Here is a 21,363-nt window from a genome sequence, read left to right as displayed (position 1 = left end):
GCACTTCACCCATAACCTTACATCTCTGAGCTCACAGTCTTCAGTCATCAGGAGCTAAGTGTTGTCACTGTCCCCAGTTCACAGGGAAGGACTAGAGATAGGAAGATTCTCAGTCACGTGCCCGGGTGATGGAGCCAGAAGCAAAAAGGAATACAGGCCATGTCACTGCCCTCTGCCACTGTCCATGTCAAGTACACATCAAGCTTGCACCTATCTTGCACCACTTTTGGACTTCCCTGGTGGATAGGAAACCACTCGCCAATGCAAGAGACGTGGGTTCAATCCCCAGTCTGGGAAGATCCCACAGGCCGCAGGGCAACTAAGCCCTGCACCATCACTACGGAACCTGCATCCTCTGGGCCCGCCAGCTGCAAGTGCAGAAACCCGTGCACGCCTAGAGCCTGTGCTCCGCAACAAGAGAAGCCCCCCCAAAGCAACGAAGACCCCAAAATAACTGAATTAACAAATAGAAAAAGAAACATACTTCTGTACCACATGTCTACTTTCTACAAGCCCCAGTATAACTGAAGTGCTATGCTCTAAAGTGATTCACAACGTTCAAATAACTGATCTCAAGAGACCAACTCTCTCTAAGAAATCAAGGGACAACCCTTCTATTGAGGACTTTAGTTTTAAAGATATCTTCACCATATTTGCTGGCTTCTCTTATAAACCATCTTCAGGGGACTTCCCTGGTGGGCCAGTGGATAAGAATCGCCCTGCCAATGCAGGGGACACAGGTTCGATCCCTGATTTGGGAAGATTCCACATGTCGTGGAGCAACTAAACCTGTGTGCCACAACGACTAAGCCCATGTCCCAGAGCCCACGAGCCTCGACTGCTGAGCCGGTGAGCTGCCACTTCTGGACCTCACGTGCCTAGAGCCTGCACTCTGCAACAGGAGAAGCCCCCACAGTGAGAAGCCCATGCACCGCAAAGAAGAGAGGCCCCTGTTTGCTGCAACTAAAGGCCCGTCAGCAACAACGAAGACCCAGTGCAATCAAAAGTTAAAAAAAAGAAACAAACCTTCAAACTGCCTTTAACCTTGACCAAGTGATCAAGGCCAGAACTATCAGTGGTAGGATTTATTGACAGCACATACCTCCGACATGAGGCACTGAGAAGTACACAACCTTGCTTCTGTGAGATTTCTGCCAAAGACGCACAGTCTCAGTCTAATTATGCAGAAACAACGGACAAACCACACTGAAGGACTCTCTATAGAATGGCTGAGCAGTCCTCAGCAGAAGTATGAACGTCATGAACGAGGACCAACAATGGAGAAAACTTCACAGGTTGGTGGTAACCAAGGAGACACGATGACTACATGCAGCGTGGATCCTGAAGCAGAAAGAGGGCATTTAGGGTCAAACCCGGGGAAATTCAAATTGCTCAGTTACAGAGCATTACACCAACGTCAGTTTCCTGGTTTTAATCACTGCACTATGGAAACAGTGACAGACTTTATTTTCTTGGGCTCCAAAATCACTGTGGATGGTGATTGCAGCCATGAAATTAAAAGACACTTACTTCTCAGCAGAAAAGCTATGACAAACCTAGACACATATTAAAAAGTGGAGACATTGCTTTGCTGACAAAGGCCTGCACAGTCAAAGTTACTGTTTTTCCACTAATCATGTACGAATGTGAAAGCTGGACAATAAAAAAGGCTGATAACCAAAGAATTGATGCCTTCCAACTGTGGTGCTAGAAAAGACTTGAGAGTCCCTTGGACAGCAAGGAAATCAAACCAGTCAATCCTAAAGGAAATCAGCCCTGAATTGGAAGGACTGATGCTGAAGCTTAAGCTCCAATACTTTGGCCACCTGATGTGAAGAGCTGACTCACTGGAAAAGACCCTGATGCTTGGAAAAATGGAAGGCAGGAGGTGGAGGAGGCGATAGAGGATGAGATGGTTAGATGGCATCACCGACCCAATGGACATGAGTCTGAGCAAACTCTGGGAGATAGTGAAGGACAGGGAAGCCTGGCGTGCTGCAGGCCATGGGATCGCAAAGAGTCGGACACGACTTAGTGCCTGAACAACAACAACCGTTTTGAAGGTGTTGCCACTAGAAGAAGCTGGGAGAAGGGTATATTAGAACGTTCTGTACTCGTTTTTCAACTTTCTGCAAGTCTAAATTAATTCAAAATAAAAAGTTTTTGTTTAAACAAAAGAACTTCCAATGGCAGAAACATCCATGGGGCTTACTTTAGATGCTTAAAACAACCAAAACAAAATTATTCTACTTTCCGAATTCTGTCATGTTAGATCCTTTTGTAAAACAATGGAATGCCACAACGCCTCTGAGGTTTTATACACAGAATGCAGCTGCTTGTTACTTACTGGCAACAGTACTTCTCCGGTTACAAACTATGAAATGAATGAGTGTAATACACCAGAAAGCAGGGCTGTGACAAGGCAGAAGTGAGTCATCTGAACCACTGCTGCCAGAGAGGGATGTGACGAGCAAGATGGCTCAGGATGCGTGTTAGGACTGAGCCAGGACCAGAGCTATGAAGTGGCTGCGGGCCTGGAGCCACACTGGCAGCACCTTCTCGATGGCCTACCTGTCTTTTCCTTGATCTCGCAGAGCACACTGTAGAGCGCAGGCTTCATCCGATGGCAATTCAGAGCATGCTTTCTGAAAGAGAGGCGACAGAGGCGCATGTGAGAAGGTGAAGAGTCATTCTGGGCACGAGAGTAAAGACCCTCCATCCTGAGTCTGCCAGTTCTGTTGAAATTTCCTATGAAAGGACACAACCGTAGCATTTCAAATAAATTCAATTTGTACCAAATCCAAACAGTAATATTCAAATATTCAAGACATTTCTCCTTAAACACCACAAATTCGAGTAACACAAATATGAAATTTCAAAGTCCAGTAATTTGACAGCTGTTCGCATGTTGCCCTATAGCAGCCTTTCAGTGCATAAGTAAAACCCCAATGGAACTACCCCAGTGTCCTGCAGTGTTAATTTAGCAGGACTGATGCTGAAGCTGAAGCTCCAGTACTTTGGCCACCCGATGCAAACAGCCGACTCATTGGAAAAGACCCTGATGCTAGGAAAGATTGAAGGCAGGAGGAGAAGAAGAGGGTGACAGAGGATGAGATGGTTGGATGGCATCACTGACTTAACAGACATGAACTTGGGCAAACTCGGGGAGATGGCGAGGGCTAGGGGAGCCTGGGGTGCTGCAGTCCATGGGGTCACAGAGAGTCAGACACGACTCAGTGAGTGAAAAACAGCAACTGAGCAGCTTCTAGGTGCCACACACAATTCCAGTGCCACGGAGACACAGAGGAGTTCCCGAGCAGCTAGGGTGGAGATGATGAGACACCGCACAAACAAACACCCCGTCAGTGGGGGCAGGCGCTTTCTGGTGGCTTAAACTAGAGTGACTAGAAGGCTTATTGGAGTTTGCATGTCTCTAAGGTGACATCAAAGCCGAGATCAGAATGACAAGGAGAAGTCAGGCGGGAAGAGGCCCAAAGAGTAAATGTTTAGGCAGAGGAAACAGCCAGTGCCAAGGCCCCAGGTGTGGGGTTTCCCTGGTGGTCCAGTGTAAGAATCTGCCTTGCAATGCTGGGAACACCGGTTCCGTCCCTGGTTCAGGAAGCCCCCTCGTGCCTCATGGCACCACAACTACTGACCCTGTGCTCTGGAGCCCACGTGCAGCAACTACTGAAGCGTACAGGCCCGAGAGCTTGTGCTCCCCAAGAGAAGACCCTGCCATGAGAAGCCAAGTCCCTCGGCTAGAGAGTAGCCCCGGCTCTGCATAACTGGAGAGAGCCTGCGTGCAGCAACAAGGACACAGAGCAGCCAGAAGCAATAAATAGTGGATAAAGAGAGCAGGGCGCTGTCGGGTAAGGGGCGAGGGAGACAGCCATATGGCTAAGTTAGAGAGGCAGGTGGGGCTGACTGGAGAGTCTTGTAAGTCAGGGGAAGGGCTCTGGCTTTTGCTCACAGTGATGGAAACTGTGGCTGGCAGAGGAATGGTCCCCAAAGATGTCGGTATGGTGACCCTCAGAACCACTTAAGAGAGAAAAAGGAACTCTCAAGAAGATTGATGTTAATGACTTTGAAGCGGAAGGGTTAACTTGGATTACACAGATGGGCACAATCTAATTCATGCGTCCTTTCTTTTCTTCAAATTGAAGTACAGTAGAAATGGCAACGCACTCCAGTATTCTTGCCTGGAAAATCCCATGGACAGAGGAGCCTGGAGGGCCACAAGTCTATGGGGTTGCAAAGAGTTGGCACGACTGAACACACACGCATACATACATAGCTGATTTACGTCTAATCATGTGTTCTTACAAGTGGACAAACTCTCCCAACTGTGGTCAGTGAGAGAGAGGCAATGACACAGGGTCAGAGACACTGTGTTGTGGGCTTTGAAGATGGAGGGACTGTGAGCCAAGGAATGCAGTTGGGAAAGGTAAGGAAGTGGACACTTTTCCAGAGCCTCCAGTAGGAATCCCCTGCTGACACCTTGATTTTAGCCCAACAAGAGCCCTGTTGGACTTGGAACCTACAGAAATGGAAGATCATAAATTTGTGCTTTTTAAGCTACGATGTGGTCATTTGTCACAGCTGGCAATAGGAAACAAACACAAGAAGCGACGGAGGATTTTACAGGGTGGTTTCACGTGATATGTACTGTACTTTTATTAGTGCCGATTTTTTTGATATAATTCACACGTCATAAAGTTTACCCTTAAGGGTGTATATAATTCAGTGACTTTTGACTAATTCGTGACATGCAATTCTCACCACTACCTAATTCCAGGACACTTTCATCACCCCAAGGAGAAATCCTGTTCTCATTAGTGGTCATTCCACATTTCTCCCCGCTCCCACTCAGCAACGCCTGAGCTGCTTTCACAGATTTGTCTGGACATTTCCTATAAAAGGAAGTCGTACAGCATGCGGTCTTTGGTGACATAGAGCGTGATTTCAAAGTTCATCTATGATACTGTGTATCGGTGCTTCCTTCCTTTTTACAGGCAACTAATACTCCATTGTTAGATTATATTTTGTTCAGCTGTTCATCAGTTGATGGACATTTGGGTTATTTCCACCTTTTGATTATTATCAATAATGCTGCTAGGAACATGAATGTGTTTTTGTGCGACCACATACCTAGGGAGTATGGCTGGATCATATAGTAACTCTGCGTTTAACTTTTTAAGGAAATGGCCAACTTTTGCAAAGTGGCTGCACCATTTCCCCTTCCTTTCAGCAACTTAAGAGGGATTCAATTTCTCCACATCCTCAACACTTGTTTTTTTTTTTAAATTATAGCCACCCCTGTGGGTGTGAGGTGGTATTTCACTGTGGTTTGGATTAGCATTTGTCTAATGGCTAATGACGTACATCTTTTCAAGTATTTATTAGTCACTTTTTTTGGCTGTACTGGGTCTTCATTGCTGAGTGCGGGCTTTCCCTAGTTGCGCTAAGCAGGCTTCTCATGGCGCTGGCTTCTCTCGAGGAGCACAGGTTCTAGGCATGAGGGCTCCCCTGGTTGCGGCGTGTGGCTCTAGGCCGTAGGCCTCAGTAGTGGTGGCGCTGGGGCTCAGTAGCTGCGGCTCTTGGACTCCAGAGCGCGGACTCAGAAGTTGTGGTGCACGGGCATAGTTGCTCCAAGGCTTGTGGAATCTTCCTGGACCAGGGATCAAACCTGGGTCCCCTGCATTGGAAAGCGGATTCTTATCCACCATGCCACCAGGGAAGTCCTATCAGCCTTCTTCTTCTTTTTTTCTGGTGTATTTGGTCTTTTTATTTTTAACATTTACTGGAGTATGATTGATTTATGGGCTTCCCAGCTGGCTCAGTGGTAAAGAACTTGCCTGCCAATGCAGGAGACCATGGATTCCATCCCTGGCTTGGGAAGATCCTCTGGAGAAGGAAATGGCAACCCATTCCAGTGTTCTTGCCTGGGAAATCCCATGGACAGAGGAGTCTGGTGGGCTACATCCATGGGGTCACAAAAGAATCGGGCACAGCTTAGTGACTAAACAACAGCAACAACAACAAATCGTTGGTCTACAATATTGTGTCCTTTCAGGTGCACAGCAGGCCACTCTTTAGAAAAATGTCTGTTCAAATCCTTCACTTACTTGACTGCACTGGATCTTAGTTGCATCAGTCACGGTCTCCGATGTGTCCTGTGGGGTCTTTTGTTTTGGTCACAGACTTTGTCTTTTGTTGTGGCCTGCTGGCTCCAGAGTGCATAGGCTCAGCGGTTGCAGGGTGAGGCCTCAGTAGCTCTGTGGCAAGAGGGATCTTAGTTCCCCGACCAGTGATCACACTCTAGTTCCCTGTATTGCGAGGCAGATTCTTAATCACTGGACCATCAGGGAAATCCCCTTTGTTCCTTTTTAAATTAGGCTCTTTTTTATTGTTGAGTTGTAAGACTTCCTTATATATTCTGGATACCAGATGCTAATATGATTTGCAAATTTTTTCTCCTATTCTATAAGCTGTCTTTTGACTTTACAGTGTCCTTTGAGGCACTATAAAGAAAGTTTTTCATTTTTCATTTTAATGAAATCAAATTTATCTATTTTTTTTCTTTTGCTGCGTGTGCTTCAGGGGTCATACTAAGAAGCCGTTGAGACTGGAGGGCTTTGGGGGTTTGAGTGTTGAGCATGTTTGGGGGAGGGTCTGGAAAAGAGGGCTGTGTTTTAATCAGGTTATACCTGAGATCCCTATAAACTTCCCAAGAGGAGGAATCACGTAGGCAGATAGCACACAGGCATGGACTCAAGGCTGGAGATAAACAACATAAATGTTAGCGGAAACACTGTGTGAAACTGCCCACCCTGGCCAGGCACCATAGTAACCATTTACGTGTTATTTTGTGACAGGAGGTCCTGGTAAGAAATATGGAACTAACAAGCCACCACCAGTGGGAAGAATATGCAAAAGGTCAAAAGGAGACACCATATGTCCTACCAACCTCCCAGGATCCTTCTCGCTGGAATCCATCTTGGCTGAGTGATGCGTGCACCACCAGGAAGGACCCTGAGTCAGAATGATTGGCCAGAGACGATCTGGAAACTAACCGCATCACCATAAAACCTGAGACTGCGAGCCACGTGGCAGAGCAGTCCTCCCGGGTTCCCTTACTCCCCTTCTCTCCACCCAGGCACCCCTTCCCAATAGAGTCTCTTGTTCTGTGAGCTTGTGTGTCCTCTCGGACAGTTGATTTCTGAGTGTTAGACGAGGGCCCACCCTCTGGCCCTGGAAGGGGTCCACCCTGCCTTCTTGCAATGTAAAGATGGAGCCTTGGGCCTAGAGATGGCACTTTTAAGTCACAAGACTTGAGGGAATCACCACGGGAGAATGTAGATAGAGGAACCCAGGCCCCAGGCTCAGCCATCTGGCCTTGGAGAGGCCAAGCAGATGATGAGAAAGTCCTGCAGAGGAGACTGGGGCCCAAACTGCCAGTGGGGAGGAACCAAGAACAGTTTCAAAGACAGAAACGTATTCTGTGAGAAATGCTTCTGAGAGGTGAAGCAGGAGAAGAGATCTTGGATTTAGCAACATGGAGGTCACTGGTCACTGACTCAGCAGAGGGAGGAGAAGGCTGGGAGAGGGTGGGTGGAGGTGGGAGAGGAAGTGGAAGTAGCAACCACAAACTCTGACACCATCACAAAAAGCAGCAGAGAAATGCAGCGAGTGCTAAAAGAAAGGGTGTATATTAGTCATGTTGAAAATTTTTCTTATTTTATTTATTTTTAAAAAATTCATGCATGCATTCATTCATTTGGCTGCACCGGTCTTAGTTGCGGCATGTTCTGTCTTTTATGATGCTTTGACTTTGACATCCTGGGGTAGGGAGAGACCGACTTTCCCAGGGCTAGCTAAATCCACAATGCTTGTCTGAGAGTGTGTCTTCCATATGCAAACTCCAATCCAAGGCCCACATTCTTACCTACTGCTTTATCTCTCAGCATCAGTCAAGATGCCCCTAGCCCTAAATCACCCCAGGTGCCAGGTACCAGAAGAGGAGAGAGGAACTGCCGAAATTATTGAAAATACCCAGTCCCAAACTTGCTTAGTTGTCTACCCAGCCTCACTGCTTCCCCCTCACACGTGCATGCTAAGCTGCTTCAGTCATGGCTGACCCTTTGCGACCCTATGGACTGTAGCCTGTCAGGCTCCTCTGTCCATGAGATTCCCCAGCAAGGACACTGAAGCGGGTTGCCACTTCTTCCTCCAGGGGATCTTCCTGACCCAGGCAGCGAACCTACATCTCTTATGTCTCCTGCATTGACGGGCGGGTTCTTTACCACTAGCGCCACATCATGGAAATCATAATAAAGGCTCCAGGCCATGCTTTCTCTTCACTTCTGCCCCTGTGGCACTTCCCCATGTGGCCCTGCATGGCGTGGACTGCCTTCTCTCAGGAATTTTAAGTGATGAACTCTTCTTTTGAAGTTGTCTCTGTCTTTCATCTTATTATACCTGATTAAAAGCAAATCTTAGGGATTTCCCTGGCGGTCCAGTGGTTAAGAATCTGTCTTCCCATGCAGGGGACTTGGGTTTGATCCAGATCTCACATGCCTAGGGACCAAGCACATAGCAACTAGTGGGCCGACGTGCTCTAGAGTCTATGCCCCACAACTAGAGATCCCCCACGCACTGCAACTGGAGGAAAGCTGGCATGCCACAATGGAGAGCTCCTGAGAGGCAAGGAAGACCCAGCACAGCCAAAAAAACAAAAAAACACCCACCCAAATCCCAGGTACAAGTCAAAGACAGTGAGAGTCAAGGGAGGTTTTTGTTTCTTTGTGTGTTTTTAAAGATGGGAGACACCAGCACATGTTTATATGCCCAAAAGCCAGTCTAGGGAGGGGATTTGATAACACAAGAGAGAGTAAGGATAACTGTAATCTCAAGGGTGTATATATATGTGAGAAGTCAGCATACAAATTTGATTGTTTGTAGCTAGGCTTCAACGGTACATGAACTGAGAAATTCCAGATGTACAAGCTGGATTTAGAAAAGGCAGAGGAACCAGAGATCAAATCGCCAACATTTATTGGATCATAGAAAAAGAAACAGAATTCCAGAAAAACATTTACTTCTGCTTCATTGACTGTGTGGGTCACAGAAAACTGGAAAATTCTTAAAGAGGTGGAAATACCGGACCACCTTACTTGCCTCCTGCGAAACCTGGATGCAGGTCAAGAAGCGATGGTTAGAACCAGACATGGAACAAAAGACTGGCTCAAAATTGGGAAAGGAGTACATCAAGGTTATATACTGTCACCCTGCTTATTTAACTTACGTGTAGAGTAGGACATGTGAAATGCCCAGCTGGATGAAGCACAAGCTGGAATCAAGATTGCAAATCTGAAGAGGAGAAGCGGATGGGAGAAATATCAATAACCTCAGATATGCAGATGACACCACCCTTATGGCAGAAAGCGAAGAGGAACTAAAGAGCCTCTTGATGAAGGAGAAAGAGGAGAATGAAAAAGCTGGCTGAAAACTCAACACTCAGAAAACTAAGATCATGGCATCCAGTCCCATCACTTCATGGCAAATAGATGGGGAAACAATGGAAGCAGTGACAGACTTTATTTTGGGGGGGCTCTAAAATCAATCACTGAAGATTGTGACTGCAGCCATGAAATTAAAAGATGCTTGCTCCTTGGAAGGAAAACTACAACAAACCTAGGCAGCATATTCAAAAGCAGAGACGTTACTTTGCTGACAAATGTCCATATAGTCAAAGCTATGGTTTTCCAGTGGTCATGTATGGATGTGAGAGTTGGACCGTAAAGAAGGCTGTGCACCAAAGAATTGATGCTTTTGAACTGTGGTGTTGGAGAAGACTCTTGAGAGTCCCTTGGACTGCAAGATCAAACCAGTCAATCCTAAGGGAAATCAATCTTGCATATTCATTGGAAGGACTGATGTTGAAGCTGAAGCTCTAATACTTTAGCCAACTGATGTGAAGAGTCTACTCATTGGAAAAGACCCTGATGCTGGGAAAGACTGAAGGCAGGAGAAGAAGGGGACAGCAGAGGATGACATGGCTTGATGGCATCACCTCCTACTCAATGGACATGAGTTTGAGCAAGCCCTGGGAGATAGTGAAGGACAGGGAAGCCTGGCATGCTGAAGTAAATGGTTTCACAAAGAGTTGGACATGACTGAGCATCTGAACAAAATGGCAACAAAATGCCATTATTTTAACATTTACTGCTGCTTTGAATGTTTAAAAGCATTTATGATTTTAAACCCTATAATGCTGTCTGTCATCTAAGCATCCATTATTAAAGGATGCTGCCAAGGACACATAATGTACCTGAAAACCAGTAGCTTCATTATGGAAGCCAGATGTGATTAACACTCTGAGAAAGGTCAAACACCTGCCGCAACACACTATAATGTTGATCCAAGGGAGAACGCCCTCATTTTCAAATGCTTTCCAAATTCACCACGTGCCCCTGCGGGATGCCTTTCAAAAGGTTAGGGTTGGGGTGCAGAGCTAAGATACACATCTCTGAAGCCAAATATGAGAAGGTTAATGGGCGATGAGATTCGGTGCTCTGCAAAGCTGAACCCAAATGTTAGTCCTTCTTACACAGTGTACGGTAGTTGATCACATAGGATATTATGCCGAAATGGTTTCCTTCCATAGAAGCAGTTATTATCATCATAAAAATGGACTCTGGTTAGAGCTTGTTATCCTCTGTGATGTAATTCTAAAAATACAAGGCAAGAGGAAAGAACATAAAGTTGGCTGCTTTGCTTCTCAAAGGGGATTCTAGGAAAGTTTATTCCCAGGTCAGTTTCCTGCTTATAAAACATCTTACTTAAGATACAGTATAGTGCTCGCTTTGGCAGCACATATACTAAAATTGGAACGATACGAGAAGATTAGCATGGCCCTTGCGCAAGGATGACACGCAAATTCATGAAGCGTTCCATATTAAAAAAAAAAAAAAGACAGTATAAAAGCACCTTTGAATGAACACAAAGTGATTTCACAGAATGTTTTTTGTGGTTTATTATAAACAGTAAACAAATGTCTAAACATTCAGCATGTTCCTGGCCTAGAGGTGATCAGCTGACAGCAAACCATTAATGATCTCATAAAATATGACAGACCAGGGAGTTCACAGCATCACCAGAAAGGATGGATTATTTTCTGCGATGGACACACCCTGAGGTGACCCCACTGAGTGTGATCTTCTCTCCTTGAGTTTGGGCAGATTCTGTGACTTGCAGGGCAGCAACGGTGATGATATAGTCTTGCCTGTGGTTTTGTTACATTATGTTATGACTCCAGTTTAGTAGACTGGGGAATGTAACCTGTCGTCCTTGAAGCCAGGACATCCTTGCTATGTTGTGAGAGGGCCATCACGCGGAACTCTAGGGAGTCTCTTAGAGTTGAGAGCAGATCCCATCTGACAGCTGGCAAGAAAATAAGAACCTCTGTCCTATAACTGCAAGGAACAGTTCTGCCAACAACCCTGAGACTGGAAGAGGACCCAGAGCTTCAGATAGGAACACAGACCAGCCAGCACCTTGCCTGATGCCTTGCGAGACCCTGAGCAGATGACCCAGCTCACATGTGCCCAGATTCCTGCTCATGGAAACTGAGATCACAAAGGTATGTTGTTTCAAGCCATTAGGTGTGTGGTAATTTGTTACATAGCAACAGATAACTGACCAGATAGCAAGGCAGTGAATGGGGACTGTGGGCAGAAAAACAAGGTCTGTGTTGGCACCTCTGGCAAGTACATCACATGTTCTGCCCAACCAAGTATCTGCATTAAAATAAAACAAAATGTTCATGTTTATGAAGATGTAAAATTCCAATGAATGAGAAACGATAAATCCTTTAAATAAACTTCTGAGGATAAACTAAATTAAAAAACAAATCTGTGAGTATCCTTTTAAAACCAACCTGTAACAAAACTATTATCACATAGAATCATGCCAGAAAATTAAAGCATTCAGCTTTACCACCCTCCAACCATGCTTATTCAATATTTACGGGACAAACATTGAGGCACTACTATATAGTGGTCACTGTACAAGGAGAAAGGACTGTGGCAATGAATAGAACATGAATCACATCCTGGCTCCTACCAACAGTGTACTACAGCCTCTAATTTTAGTTATTATTTACTTTTTCAAATTATAGAATGATCTGCCTTCCTGAACAAAGTATTGTTTCATTTACTTTTGGGGTAGTTGTTTACTAATTTTTTATTAAAGTATAGTTGACTTACAATGCTACATTAGTTTTGGGTGTGTGTGCGTCCTAAATTACTTCAGTGGTATGCAGCTCTTTACGACCCTATGAACTGTAGCCCACAGGCTCCTCTGTCCATGGGATTCTCCAGGCAAGAATACTGTAGTGGGTTGCCATTCCCTTCTCCAGGCGATCTTCCTGACCCAGGGATCAAACCCAGGTCCCCTGAGGCTCCTGCTTTGCAGATGGATTCTTTACCACTGAGCCACTAGGAAGCCCAGTCTAGGGTGTATACCATAGTAATTCAATGTTTTTATAGCTTATACTCAAAACAAAGTTACTATAAAATATTGTCTATATTCCCTGTGCTGTGCATAAAATTCCTCAGTTCAGTTCAGTTCAGTTCAGTCGCTCAGCCATGTCCGACTCTTTGCGACCCCATGAATTGCAGCACACCAGGCCTCCTTGTCCATCACCAACTCCCAGAGTTCACCCAAACCCACGTCCATCAAAGTCGGTGATGCCATCCAGCCATCTCATCCTCTGTTGTCCCCTTCTCCTCCTGCCCCCAATCCCTCCCAGCATCAGAGTCTTTTCCAATGAGTCAACTCTTTGCATGAGGTGGCCAAAGTACTGGAGTTTCAGCTTTAGTATCATTCCTTCCAAAGAACACCCAGGACTGATCTCCTTCAGAATGGACTGGTTGGATGTCCTTGCAGTCGAAGGTTCTCTCAAGAGTCTTCTCCAACACCACAGTTCAAAAGCATCAATTCTTTGGCGCTCAGCTTTCTTCACAGTCCAACTCTCACATCCATACATGACCACTGGAAAAGCCATAGCCTTGACTAGATGGACCTTTGTTGGCAAAGTAATGTCTCTGCTTTTCAATATGCTATCTAGGTTGGTCATAACTGTTCTTCCAAGGAGTAAGCGTCTTTTAATTTCATGGCTGCAGTCACCATCTGCAGTGATTTTGGAGCCGCAAAAAATAAAGTCTGACACTGTTTCCACTGTTTCGCCATCTATTTCCCATGAAGTGATGGGACCAGATGCCGTGATCTTTGTTTTCTGAATGTTGAGCTTTAAGCCAACTTTTTCACTCTCCTCTTTCACTTTCATCAAGAGGCTTTTTAGTTCCTCTTCACTTGCTGCCATAAGGGTGGTGTCATCTGCATATCTGAGGTTATTGATATTTCTCCTGGCAACCTTGATTCCAGCTTGTGCTTCTTCCAGCCCAGCGTTTCTCATGATGTACTCTGCATATAAGTTAAATAAGCAGGGTGACAATATACAGCCTTGACATACTCCTTTTCCTATTTGGAACCAGTCTGTTGTTCCATGTCCAGTTCTAACTGTTGCTTCCTGACCTGCATATAGGTTTCTATAACTTACTTATTTCATAACTACTAGTTTGTACCTTTTAACCCCCTTCACCTATTTAGCCTCTCCCCCAGTCCTCTTCCCTCTGGTAACCACTGGTTTGTTCTCTGAGTCTGTTTCTGTTCTATTTGGTCACTTGCTTTATTTTTCAGATTCCACATATAAGTGAAAACACACTATGTATCTTTTTCTCTCTGACTTATTTCCTGAACAAGGTCTCATTTTAAATTATTGAGAAATTTGACTTAGAGATACATCCAGAGATCTTATCCCTTAGAATAGGATACTTCTTGAAAAAACTTCCCTAAGAGCAACAATGATCAAATACCTCAACAAAAGACGGAATCAAATCCCCTTAATTATTTTCGTTTCTGAAGAACTGTTTTAGCTGACAAATATTATGTACCTCCTGGAGACAGACTGAGGTGAAGAACAACAATTAAAGACATGGTCTCTACTCTGAGGAAATAAAATCTTGATGGAAAACCTAGAAACTCACAGAGGGTGCCAAGCTCCAGAAGGGAATGCAATCCAGGAGGCAGATGCCCCTGGCATTTTAAAATAAACTTCTTAGTAAACTAGGAAGAATCAAACTATAGTAGGTATCATCAATCATTTGTACAGTCATTCAAAAAACAAACTTACACACGATGAAACAAAAACAGCTAAGTAAATAGGAGCTGAGAATATGTCCTGATACCCAAGTTCAACCATGGAAATCATTACAGCAATTTTAGCAAAATGAAGCCTTGAATCAGGAGCTAACTTTGGCACCAGGAAACAAGGACAATTATTCAATACAACACAAGAAAAACTCTGTAGGACTTGAATGAAAGAGCAACCTTTATGTAGAATAAGTTTAAGACTGCATAAAGCTCATTTCAATGTTCTTATTTCCTAATTTGCCCGTGGACTGGTCACGATTGACACTGCCGCGAAATTTCTTACTGAAAACCATGGAGAGATGAGAATCTCTCTGAGCACAAGATGAAATGGCTACTCACTATCTGCTCCAATAAACTCAAACCCCTCAGCAAAGTATTTGAGGCTCTTCACCAGCATCTCTCTGACCTGCTCCCTCCGCTGGTCCTGAGAGTGAAAAGTGAAAGTGAAAGTTGATCAGTCGTGTTCGACTCTTTGCAACCCCATGGACTCTACAGTCCACGGAATTCTCCTGGCCAGAATACTGGAGTGGGTAGCAGTCCCCTTCTCCAGGGGTCTTGGGGGAAGTCCTACCTTTCTGTCAAGTCCAAGACTCCAATGGTTTGGCCTGTCCCAGCCTGGATTCATTACTCCCTCCTCTGTTCTATTGACAGTGCTTACCAAGTCTGGCCTGGGCATGATGAAGGCCTCAACTTACACATTTTAGGAAGTCCAGGCCAGCACCACACTTGGCACAATAACTGGGCAAAGATTTGTTGAATTTCACTGAAGGAAAGGCAGAGGCTAGAGATGTCAAACTAATAGAGGAGAAATGAAGTGGCAGAGCTCTGACATCTCTAGACTGACGTAGAGCAAGTGGAGAATCAAAAACTAGGGCGGAACCGTAGCTGCCACGGCCAAAGAAGAGAGGAGAAGCCAAAGGCACACAGGGCTCGGTTGGGAGCCCCTCCTTCCTGGTCTCAGTTATAGGGCTGAGCTCCTGGTGGGCACTCATCCACTCTAAGAATGAAGAGAACATATTAAGGGGTTTAATAATGCCGCATGACGAGAGAGACAATCAAAGAGGATGATGGCCAGAACACACCACATTTGGAGAATTCCCTAGAGGTCCAGTAGTTAGGACATTGGCACTTTCACTGCTGGGGCCTGGGTTCAACCCCTCGTTGGGGAACTAAGATCTTGCAAGCCTCATGACATGGCCAAAGGGAGGGGGTGGGGAAACACTAGATTTGGGCAGGAGAAAGTGATGAATAAAGAAGAAAGGTGCTTTAATAAGAACTAAGAGCAAGAGTCCTTAAACCACTGGAAGGCTCAATCTGCAAGAGAAATGAGTGTCTCAAGACATTTCTGAAGAATGGATGGTAGAGAAGAGCCAGTGACTGCTCAGCTTTCTTCGGATCCAGGACCAACACCTGAGGACGGATGGAGTGCCTCAAGAAGGACTCATACAAGGAGCAGAATAAACCTCATGCTCACTCCTTGCCTGGGGCTTGGCAAGGAATCCATGCTCGACTGGACAGCAGAGAAGACAGGCAGTCACCCCGCTGAGTCCCCGCCTTGCCCTCCACTCCGGTCTGACAGAACCACATGTTCCATGCCTTCCTTGCACACATGCCTGCCCCAGCCTGGAATACTGTTGCCTCCTTGGCCTAGGCAAAGCCTCTCATCCAGGCCACAGTCACCTCCTCGGGGGATGCTTCTGACACCCAGCCTGACTTCAGCTGGACTCTGGTGTCCCAGGGTGCACATTCCACGGGCTCTCATCTTGCTGACAGGTAGTCTCTCTTGCCCTGGCTGATCGATTCCTCATCACACTCTCTCTGGTCGCCCCTGCACTGCACTCTGCGGTGTCTGCCTCTCCTGAACTGTGAACTTTTGCGACTCACTGCTGTATCCCCAGAACCTGGCACAAAAGGAAAGGTTACTGAGCAGTTGAGATTAAATGCTTAAGAAGGAACTTTAAAAAACAGCTTCTGATGCTTCAGTCCAGCTTTCTAGTCTTCCACAGTCTTGGGGCAGCTCCAAGCTCCTCTGAGTGATGTCATGCTCCAGGGAGCCCGTGGGGCACCGGGAGAACAGGGAGGACAGCAGGTCAGCACCAGAGTTCAAGAGAATAAGGCCAAATCTCCAGCCACCCACACCCTAGTCATCTGACCTCAGGCAAGTTCTTACTCAGGTCCCGTTCCTCTTCTAGAAGCTCAGTGAAACCACCTACTTCCTAGGGTTTTTGGGAGATTTAAATGAGAGACAGAAATGATGGCTGCCGTCATCATCATCAACCACTGTATTCTGAAAGAGGTGCTGAGTGCTGTGCTATGCTTAGTCACTCAGACGTGTCTGACTCTTTGCAGCCCCATGGACTGTAGCCTGCTAGGCTCCTCTGTCCATGGGATTCTCCAGGCAAGAATACTGGAGTGGGTTGCCATGCCCTCCTCCAGGGGATCTTCCCAACCCAGGGATAGAACCCAGGTCTCCTGCACTGCAGGGGGATTCTTCACTGCCTGAGCCACCGGGAAAGTCACACTGTCGCTTAAATGACCGAAGCCTGCTCACTTATGAAACTTTTCTGAAACAGTCACATATCGCTTTACTTATTGATAAAACCATGTCCAAAGGGATTTTGCTGTGATCCTAGATAGCTTCAGGAAATCATTTTAAAACCAGCAAAGTCCACCTCTTGGGAAAAGTACACCAAGGACAGCAAGACTTTCCTTTGGCACTAGATCAAGTCAAGCTAAGTGTGTTAAGCTAGAAGCAGAGCTAAAACCTGCAAGCAGGCTAAGGACACAGACTGCCAGGCGCCAAGTCGACTTGCATTTACAGAACCTCCTTACGGGTGATGAAAAAGAAAATTCGAGCGCTGAAATTTTACTTCCCGGGTTTGGACTAATAGGTCCTCTCTTGCTAATGCTATCTGGCTTTAGGAAATTACGAACCATAAATTCCTCTCCTGACTCCTTGCCTTCTTTGACGGGTGTGTTGAAAGGCTGAATGCTCTCTGATATGCACTAAGATGCTTACTTCTAATGGTCTCTGTTCCCATGTTTAGTATCCCAGAGGTCCTGAGACAAGGGGCACACCATTCACTTGACAGTACATGCCTTGCCATTTGAGTAAGTTCTAAGAATAGTCAAATTTATGTCATCACCATCTTTTAGTATTCAGAACTTAATCCATATTATAACTAAAATCTGCAGAAAAACTGGAGGAATTAAGAAAGTCACGCAAATTTTGACCAGTAGAAAATATCTTACAAGTCATATAAGTAAAAATCCAATTAAAAAGCGTTTCTTCCTAAGGAAAGTTATGAAGGTCCTAATTGAAGTGTCCATTATGTTGCCTAAAAGCCAACCTCTAAATATAACCTTTTTAGTTTCAGGTGTACCACCCCATATGTCATGTAGCTAGCTCCTAACACATGTATAATAGTGATGGGTTTCTTTAATCATATAATCTCATCTGTTGCATTGTAATCCCTTTTTAAAATTTTTATTTATTTAATGAATTTATTATTTGGCTGCATCAGGTCTTAATTGCAGCATGCAGGGCCTTTCAGTTGTGGAATGTGGGATCTAGTTCCCCAGCCAGGGATCGAACCCGGGCCCCCTGCTGTGGGAGCACAGAATCTTAGCCACTGGACCACTAGGAGTCCCTCTTCATCATATTTTTATTTGTTATATATAAAGCTTTTTTGCCCTAAAAACCTTAGTACCATTCCCCATTGGTCATTTGCTATTATACTCAAATTCAACAAACTAACACAAATTTGAGCTATGGTTTTATAGGCTATGTACAGAAAATATTAGAAACAACGCCTGGAACCTCTAAAACCTGACTTCCTTGGACTGGAAATTAAACAGATGCTGAAACAACAGGGCCCCAAGCCCCCAGATCAAAAGTATCATCTACAGGGGAAAACAATCAACTATTTTCTGATTTTTATTTGGTTCATTTCTAATTTTCTTTCTGTATTAAGTAGGCAAAACAACACTAATATGTGACCCTTGTGGTTAATTTTAAATTCCTTATGCCCACACACAATATGGGCTCAAAAATAATTTCCATTTGTCAGATTAACCATCTATTCAAGAAGATCAAACCAGTCAATCCCAAAGGAAATCAACCCTGAATATTCATTGGGAGGACTGTTGCTGAAGCTGAAGCTCTAATACTTTAGTCACTTGACGTAAAGACCCAACTCCTTGGAAAAGACCCTGATGCTGGGAAAGATGAAGGCAGGAAAAGGGGACGACAGAGGATGAGATGGTTGGATGGCATCACTGACTCAATGGATATGAATGTGAGCAAGCTCTGGGAGATGGTGAAGGACACAGACGCCTGGGATGCTGCAGGCCATGGGGTCACAAACAGTCGGACACTGCTTAGCGACTGAACAACAAAAACAAGGTAAAATGATCCATCCATCCCTACTCTTGAGAGTCCAACCTCTCCAAGGGTGGTCAGGGATCAGCACCCTTGGGAGATGGTTAGAAATGTGGACTCTTTGGCCCCACTGGGACCTGGCACATCAAAATCTGCAGTGCAACAGGATTTCTGCAGAGATCTGCTGCAGGTCCAGCCGAGAGACACATTGCTCTAAAGCACAGTTGTCTGGAAATTTCTGCAGTGACGGGAATGTTTTTTACCTTCATTAATATAGTAGCTATTAGCCACATGTGGCTACTGAGCACTTGAGATATAGCTAGTGTGACTGAGGAACTGAATGTTTAACTCTGTTTACTTTTAATGCATTTTATTATTTCTAATTATTATTATTTTTTTGCTGCTCTGCATGGCATGTGGGATCTTAGTTCCTCAACCAGGGACTGAATCTGTGCCCCCTGAAATAGAAGTGCAGAGTGTTAACCACTGGGATACTAAGGAAGTCCCCAATTTTAATGCATTTAAATTGCTACCACAATGGACAGTGTAGCGAGTACCTGCATTTCCTTGCAAGCAAACGGTCAAGAAGTGCCCACAACAGCCAAGTCTGCCAATCTGGCAGCGCAATCCGTCTGTCCTTCCAACACGCAAAATGACCTGAAGGCCAGTCCTCTTTAGCTGCTTCTCCCAGAACATCAGGCCTGAAGCTGGGGCTCCAGGGTGACACCGCTGACCATTCTGCTTCCTTTTTTTTTTTAAGGTAAGAAGTGGATTTATTTAGATTCAGAGGGAAGTACACTCCACAGACAGAGTATGGGCCATTGCAGAGGGCGAGTGGTGAAATTTGGTGTGGTTAGTTTTTATAGACTATTTTTGCTCAGGGTCTTGACGTCTCATCACAGAAACAATTCAGTGAGAGACAAGTGATAGGTAAGAAGTAGGTTTATTTAGATTCAGAGAGAAGCACACTCCACAGACAGAATGTGGGCCATCGCAGAGGGCGAGTGTGGCCCCTTTTTAAATCAAATTTCCAAAACTCACCCGTCAGCTTTGCCAGGTCCAGAGTTTTCACCCTGACTTCTTAGGAATCTCACTACTAGACAAAAGTAAGTCCACCAGCCTTTGATGACTGGCAGCTTTCAGATCCCAGGGCAACTGAAGCCTGAGGATTCTCAAAGGTGTGGTAGACAAGTACACTGTTTGGGGCCACGGTAGTGGGGTGGGGGACCAGAGATTGCACCAGATTTTCAGAGCGGCCCACGATTCAAACACTGGTTAAGAACTCTGGGAGGAGTTTGGAGCCTGACTGTCCTGACAGAAGAGCCTTCAACCCGAATCTGGCAGTCTCATAAACCCTTCATAAAGGGTTTCAAAGGTATCCATAAAGGCATTCAAAAGAAGCAAATGAAAAAAAAAAACTATGTCAACTTCAAAATGAAAAAGGCACTATTCTAAAAAATAAGGCTATACATGATAGAGCGATATACTCAGAAAATCTTTGGCAAATGAGAGAAAATTTTCTGCCTTCCTGGTTCCATATAAGAAATGAATGAGGACATGGTCAGTGAAAGGTCCAAGTCAGAAACTGTAAAACTGTCCCTTCTCCAGGAAGACCTCAGGGTGTCACCCAAGAAAGTCAGAAGATCATTCAAGGAAACTGGTTATCCCTTACACAGAAAGTCTCCAGCTGATGAGGGCTGAATTTCAACTAAGACGGTGCATTCCAAGGTCCCCAGTGTCCATCTACTATCTGTGTAGCCGGAAGGAAGAACGATACACAGTTCACTATTCCAAGACTCCATCAAGCTGAAGCTATAATGACAAAATGAATTACACACAAGCACGTGGAGCTGCCTTCCTAATAACGTAGAAGGGTGTAAGAAAAATCCAGGTTTAAGGAGGACAGGTGTGTCTTCCTTCTTTAAACACATTTAATGGTGACAAAGTGGGCTTCCCTGGTGGCTCAGTGGTAAAGAACCTACTTGCCAGTGCAGGAGACCTGGGTTCAATCTGGGGGTCAGGAAGATCCCCTGGAGAAGGAAATGTCAACCCATTCTAATGTTTTTGCCTGGAAAATCCCACGACAGAGGAGCCTGGCAGGATACACTCCATGGGTTGCAAAGAGTCAGGTACGACTTAGAAACTGAACACACATGCATGGACAAAGCAGGTTGAGAGGGTCTCAGATCTGAGATCAAAAGCTTTTTCTTGCCAGCCAGTTGGGCTAAATGGATTCCAGGGGCTATGAAGGGGTTGGGAAGGCACAGAGAGAGCGCAGGGTCAAGAAGGCTAAGAAAGGTCTCACCCAGTTGGCCAATCAGGAAAACACAGTCTGCTCCCCTGCCCAGGTTGATAATCTACCTGGCTGCTGGGTTTACTATGAGGAATGAAGTAAAGTGTTAGTCGCTCAGTCATGTCCGACTCTCTGCAACCCCGTGGACTTCAACCCGCCAGGCTCTTCTGTCCACAGAATTCTCTAGGCAAGAAGACTGGAGTCAGTAGCCATTCCTTTCAGGGAACAGGCCCACCCAAGCTGTGTTTTCTCCGAAATGGAGTAAGTGGCCCGCCCACTAGAGGACTAAAGACTGGTGTCTGGACTTGGGTGACTTTTAGGGCCCGAATTCATCTAGAGACTACGCAGGAAGCAGAGCAGATGTAAAGCTCCCCAAAGTCTCCAAATAGACACCCCAGGGTGCTTTCTACCTCAG

At 45.4% G+C, this 21,363-nt stretch overlaps 1 protein-coding gene and 1 non-coding gene across 2 annotated transcripts in view; one reads left to right on the top strand and one right to left on the bottom strand.

Annotated features, from left to right (window-relative positions):
• PBX4 (PBX homeobox 4) overlaps window positions 1–21,363 on the bottom strand; it is a 62,883-nt gene that overhangs the window by 36,803 nt on the left and 4,717 nt on the right. Inside the window, exon 2 of the mRNA XM_052644023.1 lies at window positions 2,572–2,645. Coding sequence (XP_052499983.1) covers window positions 2,572–2,645 — 74 coding nt within the window. The remainder of the gene's footprint in view (window positions 1–2,571; window positions 2,646–21,363) is intronic.
• On the top strand, window positions 10,857–10,962 carry LOC128051862 (U6 spliceosomal RNA). Its single transcript, XR_008199781.1, has one exon. It is a non-coding gene; the product is annotated as a U6 spliceosomal RNA (small nuclear RNA).

Source organism: Budorcas taxicolor, chromosome 7 (assembly GCF_023091745.1).
Source record: "Budorcas taxicolor isolate Tak-1 chromosome 7, Takin1.1, whole genome shotgun sequence".
NCBI lineage: Eukaryota > Metazoa > Chordata > Mammalia > Artiodactyla > Bovidae > Budorcas > Budorcas taxicolor.
Note: the sequence above shows the minus strand (reverse complement) of the source record. Positions and strands in the feature narration are given on the sequence as shown.